Source organism: Artibeus jamaicensis, unplaced genomic scaffold (assembly GCF_021234435.1).
Source record: "Artibeus jamaicensis isolate MK-2021 breed Jamaican fruit bat unplaced genomic scaffold, CSHL_Jam_final contig_685, whole genome shotgun sequence".
Classification (NCBI taxonomy): domain Eukaryota; kingdom Metazoa; phylum Chordata; class Mammalia; order Chiroptera; family Phyllostomidae; genus Artibeus; species Artibeus jamaicensis.
This window is the reverse complement of record NW_026521924.1, coordinates 12,341,301-12,358,001: the sequence shown is the minus strand read 5'-3', so window position 1 is coordinate 12,358,001 and position 16,701 is coordinate 12,341,301. Positions and strand designations below refer to the sequence as shown.

General features: G+C 42.8%; 1 protein-coding gene across 3 annotated transcripts in view; it reads left to right on the top strand.

Moving 5' to 3' along the window:
- The window catches only part of ATRN (attractin), a 156,938-nt gene that overhangs the window by 109,123 nt on the left and 31,114 nt on the right, over positions 1-16,701 (top strand). For all 3 annotated transcript variants that reach the window (XM_053671406.1, XM_037147756.2, XM_053671407.1), the window contains exons 24-25: positions 1,092-1,249; positions 14,611-14,672. In XM_053671406.1, the coding sequence (XP_053527381.1) occupies positions 1,092-1,249; positions 14,611-14,672 (220 nt within the window). The remainder of the gene's footprint in view (positions 1-1,091; positions 1,250-14,610; positions 14,673-16,701) is intronic.

Genomic DNA, 16,701 nt, shown 5'->3' with positions numbered 1-16,701 from the left:
AGAATGTCATGGGAATGAAGTGGTGTAACAAAGTACTCAGCATAGTGCTTACAGAACGGTAAATTCTCACTAAGTGTTTCATTATTATTATTATTATACAGTTCTGGATTTTGATCAAAACACAACTCATTTGACTGAAGCAAAATAAAATCAGTACCTTTGCCTGTCACTTTATGTTTATGATGTCTTAAAAGATTGTATAGAATTCAGAAAAAATTCAGCAACTTGCAGTGAGGAGAGACTTTAAGAAAAGGTGTGCATTGTTGGAGTATTTGTCTTGAGAAAGGTCACCTTTCTGAGCATGTGCTGATCTGCAGTGACTGTCTCATTGAGGACCTGGCAGCCTGGGCTCCAGTCACAGATTTAACTCAGACTTCGAAAATACCCATTTCATGACTCTTTTACAGACACTAGAATTCCCGGCAGAGGGAGAATATGGAATGCTGAAAGACTTTTGGGGAATAGATGCATTTATACCAAACTGGGGGGACTTAACAACAGTCGTAGCTGGCAGCAGAAGGGACCAAGTGACCCTTACAGTTCTGTCCTCCCTGCTACTGCTGAGGCTTGAGGTCACTGCTAGTCAGGAAGTGAGGGGAGAATCAGCGTCCCTGGTAGAGGACATACGGAACACTGCCAGACAAGTGTACGAGGGGAAATGCAGAGCAGTCAAAGTGCAGTGTGCACAGTAGGTGCCATTGCTTGTTAGTAGGATTCTAGTGGTATCTGTAAGTTCACGGCCACGTGCAGCCCATTTCAGTGAAGGGGAGTTGCAGGGATTCCTGGTAAAACATTCTAGTTAAGGGCATGGGCTTGTGTATCAGCCTCCTTCCCAGCTTCAAATCCCAGCTCCCCTTCTTGTCAGCTGTGTGACCTGAACCAACTTGCTTAGTTTCTCTGAGCCTCACTTTCCTAATCTGTAAATGAGGATAATAGAGTTATCGTTAGGGTTAAATGCTATTGAGCTCTTAAAAGCTGATTCTGGGACATGGTGTTTAATAAATGCGATTATCCTTATTAGTAATGAGGGTAGATTCTGCCCCCCCCCCCAAAAAAAAGGCTCTTCTGTTTTATTTTTTTCTTCCTAATAGCTGGAACCCAAGCTGGAGAAGAGATGCCTGTTGTTTCGAAAACCAACATCAAGGAGTACAAAGATAGCTTCTCTAACGAGAAGTTTGATTTTCGTAACCACCCAAATATCACTTTCTTTGTTTATGTTAGTAATTTCACCTGGCCCATCAAAATTCAGGTAAGTTGTGCTTTTTGGTCTCTTCTGCAGCCATGGTGAACTCTCTTTAGAGGAGACAAATTCTCTAATTTGGAACTTGCGATAAATGAGATGCACAGTATTTCTTTGCCTCTGTAATATCTATGGCGAAGGTGGGCTGAGCGTGTGAGTAATACTCTAGGAAATTGTAGGGGGGAGGGTGTAAACCACTTGTGAAGGAAAGTTACTGGCGATTTTGAAAGCAAGTTGGCGTGTAACAAATTTGATCATTATAACTCTAACTTCTCCATTGAGCACTTGCCGTGTGAAAATTTGTACAGCTACATAATGAGCTTCAATTCTGGCATGAGTAAGGTGGGCATAAGGGAAACAAACACACATACATCCTGCAAAAGCCCGAGTGTGGAAAGTGCCGCATGAAAAGGTCCCAAAAATGCTATCAGAGTTTAAAGGAGGATGGGGTGGTATGTAATGGGAGGCAGTATGAGGTTGCATTAAGGGACCTGGGCCTTGTAGTCAGACAGATGTGGGTGTGCGTCCTGTCTCGCTCCTGTGCAGTTCGGGTTCCCTCTTCACATCTCAGGTTGTTTATGTGTGTGACCTAAGAGGGGAAGTCGGAGGATTCATGTCACCTTCTGCAGCCACTGCTGCTGTTCATTTGCTCATTTTCTCTGTTCCCAGGGGACCAGTGGAGTCCCTCTTATCCAAGACCCATGGTCCCTTTTTTGCTTTTTATCATCGTTGGCTTCTGTGTCCTTGCGGCCTTGCCTTAATTCTTTTCACTTTCACCCCCTCCGTTTTGGGTAAATGTGGAATTGAGGGATGGGTGGACTTTCAGGAACTGGTTTGCCTTGAGCCATGGAGGCCTGGCTGCTGGACGAGGGCCGTGGCTCTCTGCTACCTTTCAGAAGCGTGGTCAACTGACGCACGTTGTCACAGATCAGTTAGGATGGGGGTGCGTTCCAGTTCTGTTGGTTTCATATTCATATCTCAGAGTTGTTGCTAAGGAACAGTCTTTTCCTTTCTAGAATGTGGAGGACAGGCTTGGTGTTGTATTTCTTCTAACCACCCTCTTTTTCTTTTCCTTCCAAATGGTCTACAAGTTCATCCTCTAATCTGCTTCTCCCTTTGCTCTTGCACATAGTCTGCTTCCCTCCTCAGCCATCCTTTTACAAGCATTGACCACATTCTCTATTTCTATTTTCTCTTATTCATTCACACGTCAGCCCAAAACAGTCTGCCTCCTCCCCTCAGGACCCCCTGACACTGCCCTGTCTCAGTGACTGAATTCTCGGTACTCTCTCCTTCATAGAGGGACTTGAATCACTGTCTTTCTTGCCTTCCTGGTCTTTTCTTCCCTGATTCTCTGGCCAGTCTTTTAGGGAATCTTCTTCCTTAAATATTGGGTTGTCTGGGATTCAGGTTGGATCTCATCTGTTTTCATCCCAGTTTCTCTGGATAGTTCCATCCCATTTGTAGATACTACTTCTGTACTGGAGATTCTCGGTGCTCTGGCTCCAGCTCAGCTTATACTGGAGCTCCAGACCAGGAAGTCCTCTTGGTTGCTGTCTAGACATCTCTATCTGAACATTCACAAGCTCTCCGCACTCTGCACATAGCCATTCTGGCAACCCCAAACCCTGTGCTTCCTTTCCCAGTGAATGGCACCACCAACATTCACCCTGTTGTACAACTGGGAATCTTGGGACCCAGGAAGTCATTTGCATTCCTGGGTAAACCTGACTTGGGCATGATGTGTCATTTTCTTTCTTCAAGCATTACTGGGATGCAAAACTTACTTTAAATTTGATAATATTTGGGTTAGAACATTCTATCTATTTCATGAGTGAGAATGATCATTTTCCCTTCCTGTCCTTGTTATGGTTTTTAAATCAAGGTTAAACTAACCTTTAATAATTATAAATTGAGGAATTTTTAACTTGAGCAATCAAAGTAAAATAATTTGACTCTGGTGTTTTATATATGGGGATTTTTTTAACTGCTGATTCAATTTCTTTAATAGTTATAGGATATTTTAGATTTTGTCCTTCTGTTTGAATCATTTAGGATAATTTTTTATTTCATGTGTTTTTCAAATGTATTGACACAGAGTTTTTCACATGGTCCTTTATCTAATCTTTGTAGCATCTCTGCCTAACTATACTGAATCATATGCTTAAAAATGGCTAAAGTGGTAAATTTTGTCTTAAATATATTTTACCCCAATCAAAAATAGTTTTAAAAATCTCAAGATTTTTTGCAGATGTAAACAAGTTTATTCTAAAATTAAAAGGTAAAGATTCTAGAATACCTATAACAGTTTTTAAAAAGGAATAAAGTGGGAAGAATCACTGTATGCCGTGATAAAGCTTCTTATTTAGCCAGAGTATCCAGAGCATTGACGTTATTGGTGGGGGGCAGACAGAGGTCACATAACAGAACAGACAGGGAATAAAATGAAGAAGCCTGAACTAGATCCACGTAGACACGTCCAGCTGATTTTTGACATTGGTGCAAAGACAGTTCAGAGGAGGAAAGATAGCCTTTTCAACAAATAATACTAGAACAATTGGACAACCATAGGCAAAAAAAAAAAAGAACTTTAACCTAAACTTCACATCTTATATAAAAATTAACTCAATATGGATCACAGATTTAAATGTAAAGCAAAGCTATAAAACTTTTAGGAAAAAAATAGAAGATCTTTACATCTTAAGACTAGGCAAAGGTTTTTAGACTTGACAACAAAAACATGACCCATAAAAGGAAAAATCAATAAATTGGACTACATCAAAACAAAAAGATTTTCTTCTGTGAAAGACCTGTTAAAGGGATGAATAAAAAGTCTACATACTAGGAGAAAATATTCACAAACCATAGTTTTGACAAAGCACTTATATCTGGAATATAAGAGTAATTCTCAGAATGCAATGTTGAAAAATGCGTTGAAAAACATTTTCTAATTTATGTAGAAAATGGACAAAAGACATGAGGAAGCACTTCACCAAGGAGGATATTCATATACCAAATAACCACATGAGAAGATGTTTCGGATCAAAGCTATTAAGGAAATAAAAATTCAAACCACAATGAGATATCACTATACACCTATCAAAATGCTAAAATTGAAAATAGAAGTAATACCAAACACCAAATGCTAGAGAGGTTGCAGAGAAATTGGATCATGTTGTGCTGGTGGGGGAGGGAAACAGTACAGACACTCTGGAAAACAGTTTGGTATTTTCTTATAAAATTAAACTTGCTTTTACTGTATGACCCAGCAGTTGCATTCCTGGGCATTAATCCCAGAGAAATGAAAACTGATGTTTACACAGACACCTGTATAACAGTATTTAGCAGCTTCATTCATTGGATCCCCAAACTGGAAACAAGTCAAGTACTATTGAGCAGGTGAATGGGTAAATAAATTGTGCTAACACATGTGGTGGAATAATACTTAGCAATGAAAAGAAACAAACGCTTGATACAACAAGTTGCATAAATCCCAAGGAAATTTTGCTGAGTGAGTGAAAAATTAGAAATTGGCATTCTGTGTGATTCTAGTTCTATAATCACATCAATAAAAATTCAAACCACAATGAGATATCACTATACGCCTATCAAAATGCTAAAATTGAAAATAGAAGTAATAGAAGTAACATTTGCAAATAAAAATTTCAGAACAAAAATTGATATAATCTGAGGCTTCAGCTTTCTCTGACTTCTTCTGCCCTCTAGGCCCCCTTTAGAAAGGGGTCATCTGATTAGATCAGGCCCTCCCACACTCTGATGGAGGAGATTGTGCAGAGTGTACGTATCAACACAGTGGGAATCTTGGGGGCCAGTCAGGGATTTAGGTTATTTGTCTGACCCCAGAGGGTTGAACTCTAGGCTCCAGTCAGTGTTACTTCAGTTTGTAACATCTTCTAACACTGTCAACTATAGATCATATATATTTGTAAAATACTTGATTTACACTCTAGTAAATATTATTTATTGACTTATTTTAAGTTGAGATTGTTTTCATAATGGCATACCTGGCGATATTCTGAATCCATCTGAACTTCAGACTTTGTTGCTTATAGCTGAAAAAATTATTATTATTATTATTTTAGATTTTATCTATTTATCTTTAGAGGGGAAGGGAAGGAGAGAGGGAGAGAAATATCAATGTATGGTTGCTTCTCATGCGTCCCCTGCTGGGAACTGGCCTGCAACCCAGGCGTGTGCCCTGACTGGGAATCGAGCCTTGATCCTCTGGTTCACAGGCCCACGCTCAATCCACTGTGCTACACCAGCCAGGGCAATAATTAATATTTTTAAGATTCCTAGTGAAAATCTTGACTTAATGCTGCTGACATTTTTCCCATTTGGAAAGAGGGCTCCATGCACATAAACAGGCTTTTGTGCTGGAGATAGCCATGCGGTTGCCAATGCGGAGCTCTGGTTTTTTTCCTCCCGATGCCCTGTTGCTCCACCCTCTGAAAGTCCCTGAAATGTTTTTAGAGCATTTCCTTCTAGAGGGATCTCTTCCCCACACTTATTTTTTTTAAGTACCAATTTTAAGTTTTAAGACTCAGAGATGTCGATTTTCTGCCTGATTTTTCGGTGCCCTGTACCTGGGCTGGATCGCTCACATGAGTAAGGTCCCTTGTGAGAGCGGTATTCAGGAGCACTTCTGAAAACAAATGATGGCGTGCTCACCGTTTAGTTTGCCAAGCCTTCCTTGAAAAAGCAGGTAAGTTCTATTGAAAATGTGTCTTTTTGTTCTTTGGTGCATGCAGTGTGATGAGACCTGCAGCCCTGGGTGTTCCCAGGGTCTTCACACGCCGCTGCTCCTCTGTGTTTGGGACCGTGTCTGGGTGTGCACTGGGTGGAGGGCTGGGCTGCGCCTTCCCAGGCAGATGCAGTCTTGTTCTCAACGGCAGGAGCTGTATGTTTCCTTCTTGTTCTACTTTCCTCAGAGCTTCTCCTTTTCTAGATGTAGGTAGCTCTTCAACACACGCATGCACTCAGAGACTACAAATTCAGTAAAAATGTAAAGAATAGGGAATGTCTAAATGGTGCTGTGTAGGCCATTGAGTATGGCTTTGAGTGCAGGCAAAATAACTTTTCTGTCTTTCTCATTTTTTAAAAGCAAAATAACTGAGGAAATCTAATTCTCTACTCAGAAATTCATGTAAACATTGGTGCTTTAAAAATGGTAATGCTAAACTCAAGTTCCTTCTCTCTGAACTGATTCCAGGATTCTTTTCCATAATTAGGAACAGATCAAAACCTGTAACTGCTAACTGAGGGAGTTTGAAACTAACTATACAGGTCTTTGTAGGTGCAGTTTTTAAAAAACCGCCCCCCAGACTGAAAGAGCCTGTGTGCAGTAGGGTGGTGGGTTTGTCGGGTCTGGTTGTGCCTGCTTTCTGGTCAGTCGCTCCTGTGGGTGAGCACCCCTCCCTCAACTCAGCTTTCTGAAGGCGACCCTAGGTGTCTCCCCGGCGAGCAGGCACTCAGCTAGCTGAGCCAGGACCACAGTTTGGGAGAGCAGGTATTCGAGGCAGAGAATGGACTGGCAGACATTGTGTGAGGGGGGAGGTGGGCAGTGAAGCCGGGATTCTGGCTTGTTACCGGCTGTGCAACAGAGGTGGTCATTGTGATGTGGAACTAATATTAAAGTCTGCCCATGCTGGGTGTTTCATCTGCTACTCTATGTAAGAGGCTAGTGTTCCCAAGTGAAGGCAACACAGAATTTGTATTGAGAAGCAGGCATTCATTTCAATTTTAGAGTTATGTTTATGAGTACTAGCAGGATCGCTATACCGAGGAAAGGATGTATGAAACTTTTGTTGACTCAGATAAAGATATACTTTTTTAAGTGAAAGTTTTATTGAGATATTATTCACATATCATACAATTCACCCATTTAAAGTGCACAATTTAGTGGTTTTTAATATATTCATAGAGTTGCACAATCTTGACCACATCAATTTGAGAATATTTTCATCACATACAAAAAAAAAATCCCACCCCCATTAGCAGTCATTTCCCCTTCCTCCCTTTCTCCAACCCCTGGAAACCGCCAGTCTACTTCTTGTCTGTATGGATTTTCCTATTCTGGGCACGACATATGAATTGAATTGCATAATAGGTGGGCCTGTGGGCCCGGCTTCTTCACTTCACACAGTGTTTTCAAGGTTCACCCACATTTAGTATGTTTCAGTACTTCATTCCTTTCTAAGATTCAGTAGCATTCCATCGCACAGATATACCACATTTTGTTTATCCTCTCATCGGTTGATGGATACTTGGGTTGTTTCCACTCTTTGACTGTTATGAATAGTGTCAGATATACTTTTGATGTTTGTAGTTATTGTATATATACTAATGATGATGATGATTTATGCAAACCTCCTGGTGTTCAGTATCTCTACCTTAAGGGTTTTAGGAATTATAAAGCCATGAAATACTTTTAAAACTAAACTACATAAAGTATAAGTCTTTCCTTGTATCAGGGGGCATCATGCTTCTTGTACTAACTTGTGGTTTTCATCATGGTCACTGTTTATTATTCCTTCTTCTTGAGCGTCTCCTCTCTCCTGCATTCACCTGTGGCTTTGGCTGATTCTTCTGAGCTCCTCAATGACATTGCTCCCTCGTGTTTCCTCTGGACCACTGCTCCCTGGACAGTCTCATCCACACCACCTGTGAATACCTCTGGCTGGAACTGGTGAATCTCCGTCTGGAGCCGACCTCTCTTCTGTGATCCCCATAGCCAGGACCCACTAGGCTTCCTTTAACATCCATTCACTCAGGAGACTTTCTGGCCCAGAGCGGCAGCCATGAATGGATAGGAGGAGCTGCTTCAGACACTGTGGGGGTGGGGTGCCACTGTGCTGCTGGGAGAAGGAGTGAGTGCCCTGGTCGCCTGAGTCTGAGTGAGGAGAGGCGACATCAGAGCTGAGTCCTGAGGAGGGTGAGGTCAGGGAGAGGGTATTTGGGTGGGGAAAGGGCATGTCAGATCACCTTCAAGAACTACAAGGACTTAAGCAGAACTAACACAACAGTCCTGTGAGCAAGATGCTGGAGAGGTAGGCAGAGGCCGCCATGAAGAGACTGGAGGTTTTGGCTGCGGGGCTTGAAAGCCTGAAAACCACTGGGAGTCATTAAAAATGCTTTGAATCAAAAAGTGGCCCAAGATCAGTATTTTTGAAAGGCCCTTCTGGCAGCAGGTAGGGGACTGGATTGGAAGGAGCCAGGCCTGAGTTGGGCGTACAGGTGGTCTTCTCGTTTAGCCACTCGGGGGAAGGTTTCTCTGATGACCCTTAGGCATGTCCCGTGGCAACTTTCTTTCTTTGTCTTTGCCTCCACGGCCATAGACTTGTCTAGTTCTCACTGCGCAAAAACGTCCTTAAGGGCAGGGACGACATTTCATATTTGTGTATCCTCAGAGTCATGGCCTAGGGGCAGCCAGTTGTAGACACCCCTAAATGTCTGCTAGATGGATGCATAGTTGTAGGTTACAAGAGCTTCAGGTTTGGTGTCAGAACTGTTTCTGTTGTAACTTCTTAAAAGGTGCTGACAGCTTTTTCTGATGTGGTCGGAGTGATTGCTGACCTGTGCAAAGGAGCCAGGGTTGGCCACCCAGAGTTTGTCATCCCAGCCTACACAGTGTGGTGTTAGGTGACTGAATTGTTTTAGGTTGGAATTCTGTCAAAAGAATCGAGAGTAGAAGAAAAGGGAAGGATGGGACAAGGACACAAGCATCCTAGTTTTACAGAGGGGGTAGTTAGGAGAGATTATCCGTATTTAAACACTGAACAATGAAATGACAGGATGTCTGGGATTAGCTGCAAAATGACATGTCACAGGGAAGGTGGATAGAGTACGGATGGAACGTGATGGGCCATGAGCTGGTAATTATTAAACTTGGGTTACGAACACAATTGCATTCATTAGACTGTTGTCTCTACTTTTTGTAAAGTTAAAATTGTCATAACAAAAAAAACAAGGAAATAGAATACAAAAACAAGAAATAGAAGTCCAGGTATATTATTTACCCTCCCGAAATGAGCTGCAGTAATGAGCCTCAGGGAGGCCTGCAGCCCCGGCCAGCTGGGGTCGCTCTCAGAGCCGGCCTGGTCGACTTTAGGGGAAGCACACAGCATTGTACTAGGAGCGCGTCACTGCTTCATTAGCCACTGTTGGGCAGTCTCTAGAACAATCAAGGGACAAGGACAAAACGCCTTATCCCCGGATACCTCACCCTGGTGAAAATGGCAAAGGGAGCTTCCCCAAGAGCTACTGACTTCGCCCCCAAGCAGCGTTGCCTCGGAGGCCTGAGGGCTTCTCTCCGTGGGCCGTGAGGCCTGGGAAGCTACCATCCAGGGGGCCGTGGCTCCTAAAGGAGGAAAGTTAAGAAGAGAAGACAGCAGGAGCTATTGCTTTTCGTGATTAGCCTTTTGGTACTTGGTGTTTCAACCAAGTGTATGTAGTTCTTAATGTTTTTTAGATTATTAATGAGAATGATAAAACAGAATGGAAATTCTGGACGGTGGTGAAAAGGAAAGGTCGTAGGGCATCGGGGGTACAAAGCACAGAGCAGCGCTGAGGTGGGAGGTTGGGAGCGGACAGACGGTGAGTGCTGGCTTGCATGCTGCGGATGCGCCGCTCGGTGGTGTTCGCTAGCCTTGGGGCTCTGACCAGAGCTTGGGTATACAGTTTCTGTGCCAGCAAAAACCAGCATTAGGTAGGTGGCAGTGAGGCCAGGTGCTGGACACTGGGATCCAATCCAGGGCCTGTGGTCTCAACACAGAGTTTCATATAGAACTTTGGGTTTTGTTTGTTTGTTTGTTTTGTAAAGAAAGTTATTTTGTGTCACAGCAAAACTCAAGGGGATGGCAGCACTAGACCCAGATTAGAATATGCTGCTCAGCCTGTGGTCACAGAACCTTCCATCCTCAGCACGACTGAGGCCTGAGTTCTCATGGGAGGCATCTGTCCTCTCTTGGCTTCCAGCCATGCAGAGTCCAGAACTGTGTGGCAAGAGTGGCATGGTGACGCCAGGAGGCCAGATGGCAGCCATGTCGTTTCAGCCCTTTCTGGTCTTGATGAGAGATCTTCAGCACCTGCAGAGCCTGGCCTCTCAGAGAGATTTGAGGAGCAGAGGGGCTGTGGTCTTGATGGGCCCCCAGACCAGGGGGAGCTGAGCCCTGATGCAGCTGCTGGCCTCAGGAGGCTGTGGGCGCAGCCCACAGAGATTCTGCCCTGTGCACACAGACTGTGGGTTTTTTCAGAGCCTGGCCGGTGCTGCCTCAAAGTCAAGAATGCTTCACCCCCTCCCTCTCATGTGTGACAGGCGTGGACATAGAATAATCACCGAAGCTCCAGAGCCCCCCAGGCCTACCGTGCAGTCACCCCATATCCTCAGCACTTTGAAAACTCTAAAACGTCCTGTCCGTTCCCCTCTCACTTCCCGGCCTCCAGGTTGGGCCACGCCTCTCTTTGTTTCAAAGCACTATCCTCTGATCCAAGTTAAGTTCTTTTGGGGCCAAACCTTTAAAGTAAAAAGGGTCAGTTTTTTTTTCAGTGCAGTTCATGGAACTCTAATGAAATTGTTCAGGGAAAGGAGTGAGGAAGGAGATTTTAAAAATAATTCCTAATTTCAGAGTTTCCTAAATATATGGCCTCTGGACACCAGAATCAGCTGGGGAGCTTAGAGCTACAGGAGTAGGAATAGGGCCCAGGGCTCAGACTTTGATCCAAGCTCTCAGGAGTTTAAGAACCCTGGTCTGGTTCTTGGAATACAAAGCTGCATCTGTTCTTGTGTGGTAGATGGGAAATTGCCTTTTCATTCTTTCTCCTGCAACAGTTAAAAAGTCATATATTTATATCTTCGTAGACAGAATTACGAGACTCTCCTTTTCCAGGTTATCTGTGTATACACAGGTAGAATATGTTTATCCCATGCCCTGAAATGGAAGTAGATCAAGTGTTGAGAGAATGTAGAGAAGAGAATTTCCCAGGGGTGATGGGTGCCTGAGTGAGGAAGGGAGGACACACTGGGGACAGAAGGGTCAAGTGCAGGTAGTACGGCCCCTGAAAGCACTTGTTTGGCTGATGCACACAGTTTGCGCTTAGGCAGGGCAGGTCCTCCTTGTTGTACCCCAAGTCCTGGGGCCAGCTGGGCTTCTGAGTTTTGGTTTTTTAGAGTTTATTTAACACATACTGAGCTCGGCCCCTCCACTCCCCACCCTGTGCCCAGGCAAGTACACCTTAATCAAACGTACTGCTGAAAATCGAGTCAGCAGCCAGTTGTGGAAATGTATAGGCAAGTAAATTCTAGATGTTCTGGAGTGTGGAGGGTAATACCTGCTTTTTGGGAAGAATGGCATTGGGGTTTAATTTATGAATTATAATGAGATTTTCCTCTTGGTATTAAGTAGATTTTATCGTAGAAATCCTCATTAACTTTAGTATCAGAAAAGTCCATAAACACATTTTGACATTTTCATAATAATCATGACAGAAAAGTCTGATTTGGCATATTATCCTGAAAAATGAAACTCCAAAGTATAAAAGATGTCTTTTAATTTTACAGTTAACAACATCTAAGTTATGGTTGCAACTACGAGCCGGTTCTTAGAAGCAGTAAATCTCTATATTGTGTCTTACCGCATTCTGGGGGAAGTGAGGTCATTGTTTTTCCAGTGTCACGTTCACTTATTCAGCAGGTATTTATTAAGCACCTCGTACATGCCATCACCTCTTTAGGCACTAAGATGCAATAATCAGCAACAAAGTTCCTGTCCTTATGGATCCTCTTTTCTAGGGAAAGACAAGGACTGTAAGTAAATGTACATGTAAAGGCTGAAGGAAAATGGAGCAAGAAGAGGAGAGAGATCGTGGCATCAGTTGTGCAGCGGTGCTTGGAGACGAGTCTTTCTCTTTACAGCTGACTTCACAGAATGATTTAAAACCGGTAGTCGAGGGCCTCATCAGTTTTCCCCAGATCCCCTCAGTCCTGTTCAGAGCACTTTGAAGGGCTTACGTCTCTATCCTTCATCCCTTCTCCATTGCCGATCCTGCCGAGTCTCATTTGGCAGTGGTTTTACGTGACCAGTTCTCCAACAGTACTTTCACTGAACTCGGATCTTCTGCAAAATTGATTTTGCATTTTCCTGCAGTCTGTGAGTAAGGACTGCCCAATTCATGCGTGTTGTCCCCGTGTAATTTTTATAAGTCTTCCCCTTCCCTCTCAGCATTTGTTAGATGGGACGCACAATGCGTAGGGTATTAAGCAGGGCTGGATGTTTCTCAGTGGTTGATCCTTCATAAAGTTTTATATTATGACTTTCAATTCCCTGAGAAACTCTGTAACTGTGGAGACTTAGATGATAAACATTCAACACAATAGAGCCGCTTTTAGAGTAATGTCAGTCTTGCATATCAGCCACACTGGCAGCCAGTTTGCATGGGTTCGTTATGATTTCTGACTGGATGTGAATGAGGTGTGGCCCTGCTTTACGAAGCCCTGGGGAGCTGCCCCGAGGAGTGGCCGTAGGGACGCCTGGTAAGTCCTCAGAAGTGCTGTTGGGCAGCCAAACGTGTTGGCATCCCATAATAATTAAAAGCATATTGTGGGTTTCTTTTAAATGTGAACACCGAGAACATATTAATGTTTTAAGAGATTAAACTCTATAAACAGAATGGAGTAGATAGAATCTGTTTCCTTCTCCTTTATTAAGTAAAACCTGGACTCTTCATTCCTCAAGACTGAGTAACTTTATTTATACAGTGGTCCTTCTCCAGTCTTACCAAAATGCTTTTATGTAAGGACTATAGCCATATTCTCAAGGAGCCTTCTTATTTGGGATGCATTACTGTAATAAACAAAAGAAAAGCAAAAAATGTGAGTTTCTTCTTGTCTAGGGTACGGAACTTATGTTACCTTTGTATTTCTGATAATAATTGATAGCAAGGAGGAGGATACAAAAGCTTTAAATTCTGTGCCCTATAATATTCTATGGCCTGAAGAGGTGCTGTTGGAACTTCATTTATGGAGCATGAAAAGGAAGTAAAACCATTGCAAAGGCAAACAGAGGAAACCTCTCCCGCCTCTTGTGAGTCTGGTTGTTAAAAGAGGGCAAAGTGTTGAAGGTTACCGTGCTGGCGCCTGGGCGTGGCAGCTCCTTAGCGTGACCACAGGATGGGTGTTGCTTCCTGAGAAAGGCAGAGGGTTGGGTGGGATTAGAAAAAATCATTGACTTCTCTGATTGTCATACTTATTGTCTGTCTGGAACACTTATCACCTCTTTTAATAATTGTTTCATCTGTAGTATCATTCTGTCTCCAAGACAGCTCCGTTCCCCTAAAAAAAAGCAGTGAATACATTGTAATAGCTGGCTGGTACTGCATGTGTCGTAGGTAATAATGAGGACACAATTGTCATGCTCAGTAATAAATCCTGAGGTGTACGTTTTCTCATGTTCTAATAGCCCCAAAATCGAGATGAACCGCACGGTCAGGGATTTTGGAAGCTTGTTGTCACAGTTTAATTGGCGGTGCTTTTTCTTAATAGTAGAAAAAATAATGCCGTGGTGGTTTTGATGAACTCCACTAAGGATTTTCATATTCTCGATACAAAGATTTGTATAATGAAATTATTAAGTTCCAGCGGATGTTATATTGATTGTCAGATGATACTCAATAAGATAAAATTTGAGATATGGTTAAAAAAGAAAGACATTATCTTGAAGTGAGTATACACTGAGCACATAAAGGTCAAAGTAAGGAGGGGCACAAGGAGAGGGGCTGCCCACCTCGCCGTAGATGAAGAATTAATGTGAAGCAAACCAGGAGAGTATTTTGTCTGGATGAAGGCCCAGGGAGGTAGCAAGCAAACTCACCTGCCTGTCATTAGTCTGAGAGGTCTTCAGGGTCAGCCCGGGAGAACTCACGCACGATGTCCTGAGCAGAGGGCACTGAAGAGGTTGTCGAAGCCCCGGGATACAGTGAGCCCTCACTCGATGTCATTGATGCGTTCTGTGACTTTAAGCAAAACAACATGTAACAAAGCCGATTTTACCACAGGCTGATTGATACAAACACGAGTTAAGTGCCAATGGCACCTCATGGGCATTATAAGGAAATGACATTGAATGAAATGTTATTGGAAGACCTGCTGTATTACTTTTGGGTTGACAATTAAATGAGGGGAAAAAACAAAGGGACGGGGCACTAATCCTCAAGTGCAAAACTTTACGTTAGTCTCTTTAAAATAAAAGTATGTTTTCATCTTAACCGTTGAACCAACCGAGAAGACTGAGTTCCCGGCGCCGTCTGGGAGCCGACCTAACCACGCTGCCTGTCTTTCTGTCTTTCTGCCGCAGATCGCCTTCTCCCAGCACAGCAATTTTATGGACCTGGTACAGTTCTTTGTGACGTTCTTCAGGTAATTTCACTCATACAAACTATATCTGTTCTTCTGATTCGGGCACTTAATTCCATTAATTATCTGCTCATAAAAGATAAATGAATATCCTGAGTTTGCGCAACAGATCAAACTAATTGTGTTTATATTCCTGAAAAGTTAGATGTCAGTAACAAGAGCCTAAATTCAGCCTCATCTGGTGAATGAAAATATTTGCTTTGTATGTTCTGACTTTTTTGAAGCAGCTTTTCATGTACCCTGTACTAAAACGTAGATAATTTGGCTCCTCGTATGGGGAGAATTGGGGGTGAAACAACAATTTATAATGATTACTGGTGAGTGCTACATATATACTTCCTGTTGTTCAAGAAATGTTTTAGGTGATTATCTACGGTTTTAAAGGACTTATTAAGCCCTTGGGATTTTTTTGTTATTGGTTTTTTTTTTCAGTTTAATTTTATTTTAATGAAAATACTATATACACGTATTGGAAAACACAAGTCCTACAGTGCTAATGAGAGGAAACAGCAGCATCCTGCCCCCACCTTCCCATTCCTCCCTTCTTTCCAGTCTAAATGGTTTTGCTATTTTTACTTATCCAGGCTTTAACTGGTTCTTGATTTTTCAGTTTAGTTATCTTCTGATGTCCTACTATACATACAAGTTGAGGATTGATTATTTCATGTTACCTCATTCAACAGTGTCCCACAGCACAAGAACGTATAAAATCCCCTTCCTTATACTCACTTAATATAGTTATATCACAGTGCTTGGCTAAATCAGTCATCCCTGTTTACGTTATGCACATAAAACTCCTATTCACAGGTCAGTTGAATTGTGATTGTACTTCCCCAGTTTTTGGATGGGTGATCACTCTTTGCTTCTTCTAAATGTAATATTTCCCATATTTAGTTTTTTTTAATTGTTTGGTTTTCTGTGTAGGCACCTCTGATTCTTTCTGCACTCTAACAGAACTGAAAAATGTCTCGGTTTGGTCCCACACGGGCAGGCACTCTCTTGGTTTTCGTTTCTCTGGTAGATGTCTGCCCGGAACCCCTGGCCTGCTCCTAGGTGCGCTGCTTCTTGAGGCCTGAAGCACAGCTGTCACCTGGGGAGTTTCTTTTGCCTTCATCTTACATTGAAATCTCCGTTTCCCAGGTCTTAGGTCCTCATTTCCCTATTTACTCCCTCCTTTTACCGGGGCTCATTCTCCAGGAGGTTTCTGAGAAAAGGTGCAGGGGAGTAACTTTTCTGTGACCTTCCTGTCTGAAAAAAATCTTAATTTTACCCTCACAGTGGACTGAAGATCAAATACAGAATTCTAGGTTGGAAATGATTTTCTATTAGAATTTAGAAGGCATTATGCTGTTCTTCTGTCTTCCAGTACAACTAATAAAAAGGCTAATGCCATTAAAATTTCTACTCCTTGTATAGAATCTTCAGGAAATTTCACTTTTAAAAATTATATTGAGCCCTGGCTGGTGTGGCTCAGTCCCTGAGCCACTGGATTGAGCGCCAGCCTGCGAACCGAAGGGTTGTTGGTTCAATTCCCAGTCAGGGCACATGCCTGGGTTGCAGGCCAGGTCCCAGTAGGAGGCACATGAGAGGCAACCACACACTGATTTTCTCTGCCTCTCTTTCTCCCTCCCTTCCCCTGGCTCTAAAAATAAATAAATAAACAAAAAATTACATTGAAGTATAATATAAAATTACATAAACACCCATCATAAATGTCTAGTTCAATGAATGATCACAAATTGAACATACTTACATAACTACTGCCCAGAACAAAAGATATAATATTACTAGTACCCTGGAAGTACTACAGGGGTAGTTTCATCAGTTACAACTCCTATCTTCCCCAAAAGTAACTGTTTACCTGACTTCTAAAACTATATATTGCATTTGCCCGTTTTAAAATTTATATTAACTAGCCCTGGCTGGTGTGGCCCAGTGGACTGAGCGCTGGACTTTGAACCAAAGGGTCACCAGTTCGATTCCCAGTTAGGGCACATGCCTAGGTTTTGGGCCAGGTCCCCAGAAGGGGGCA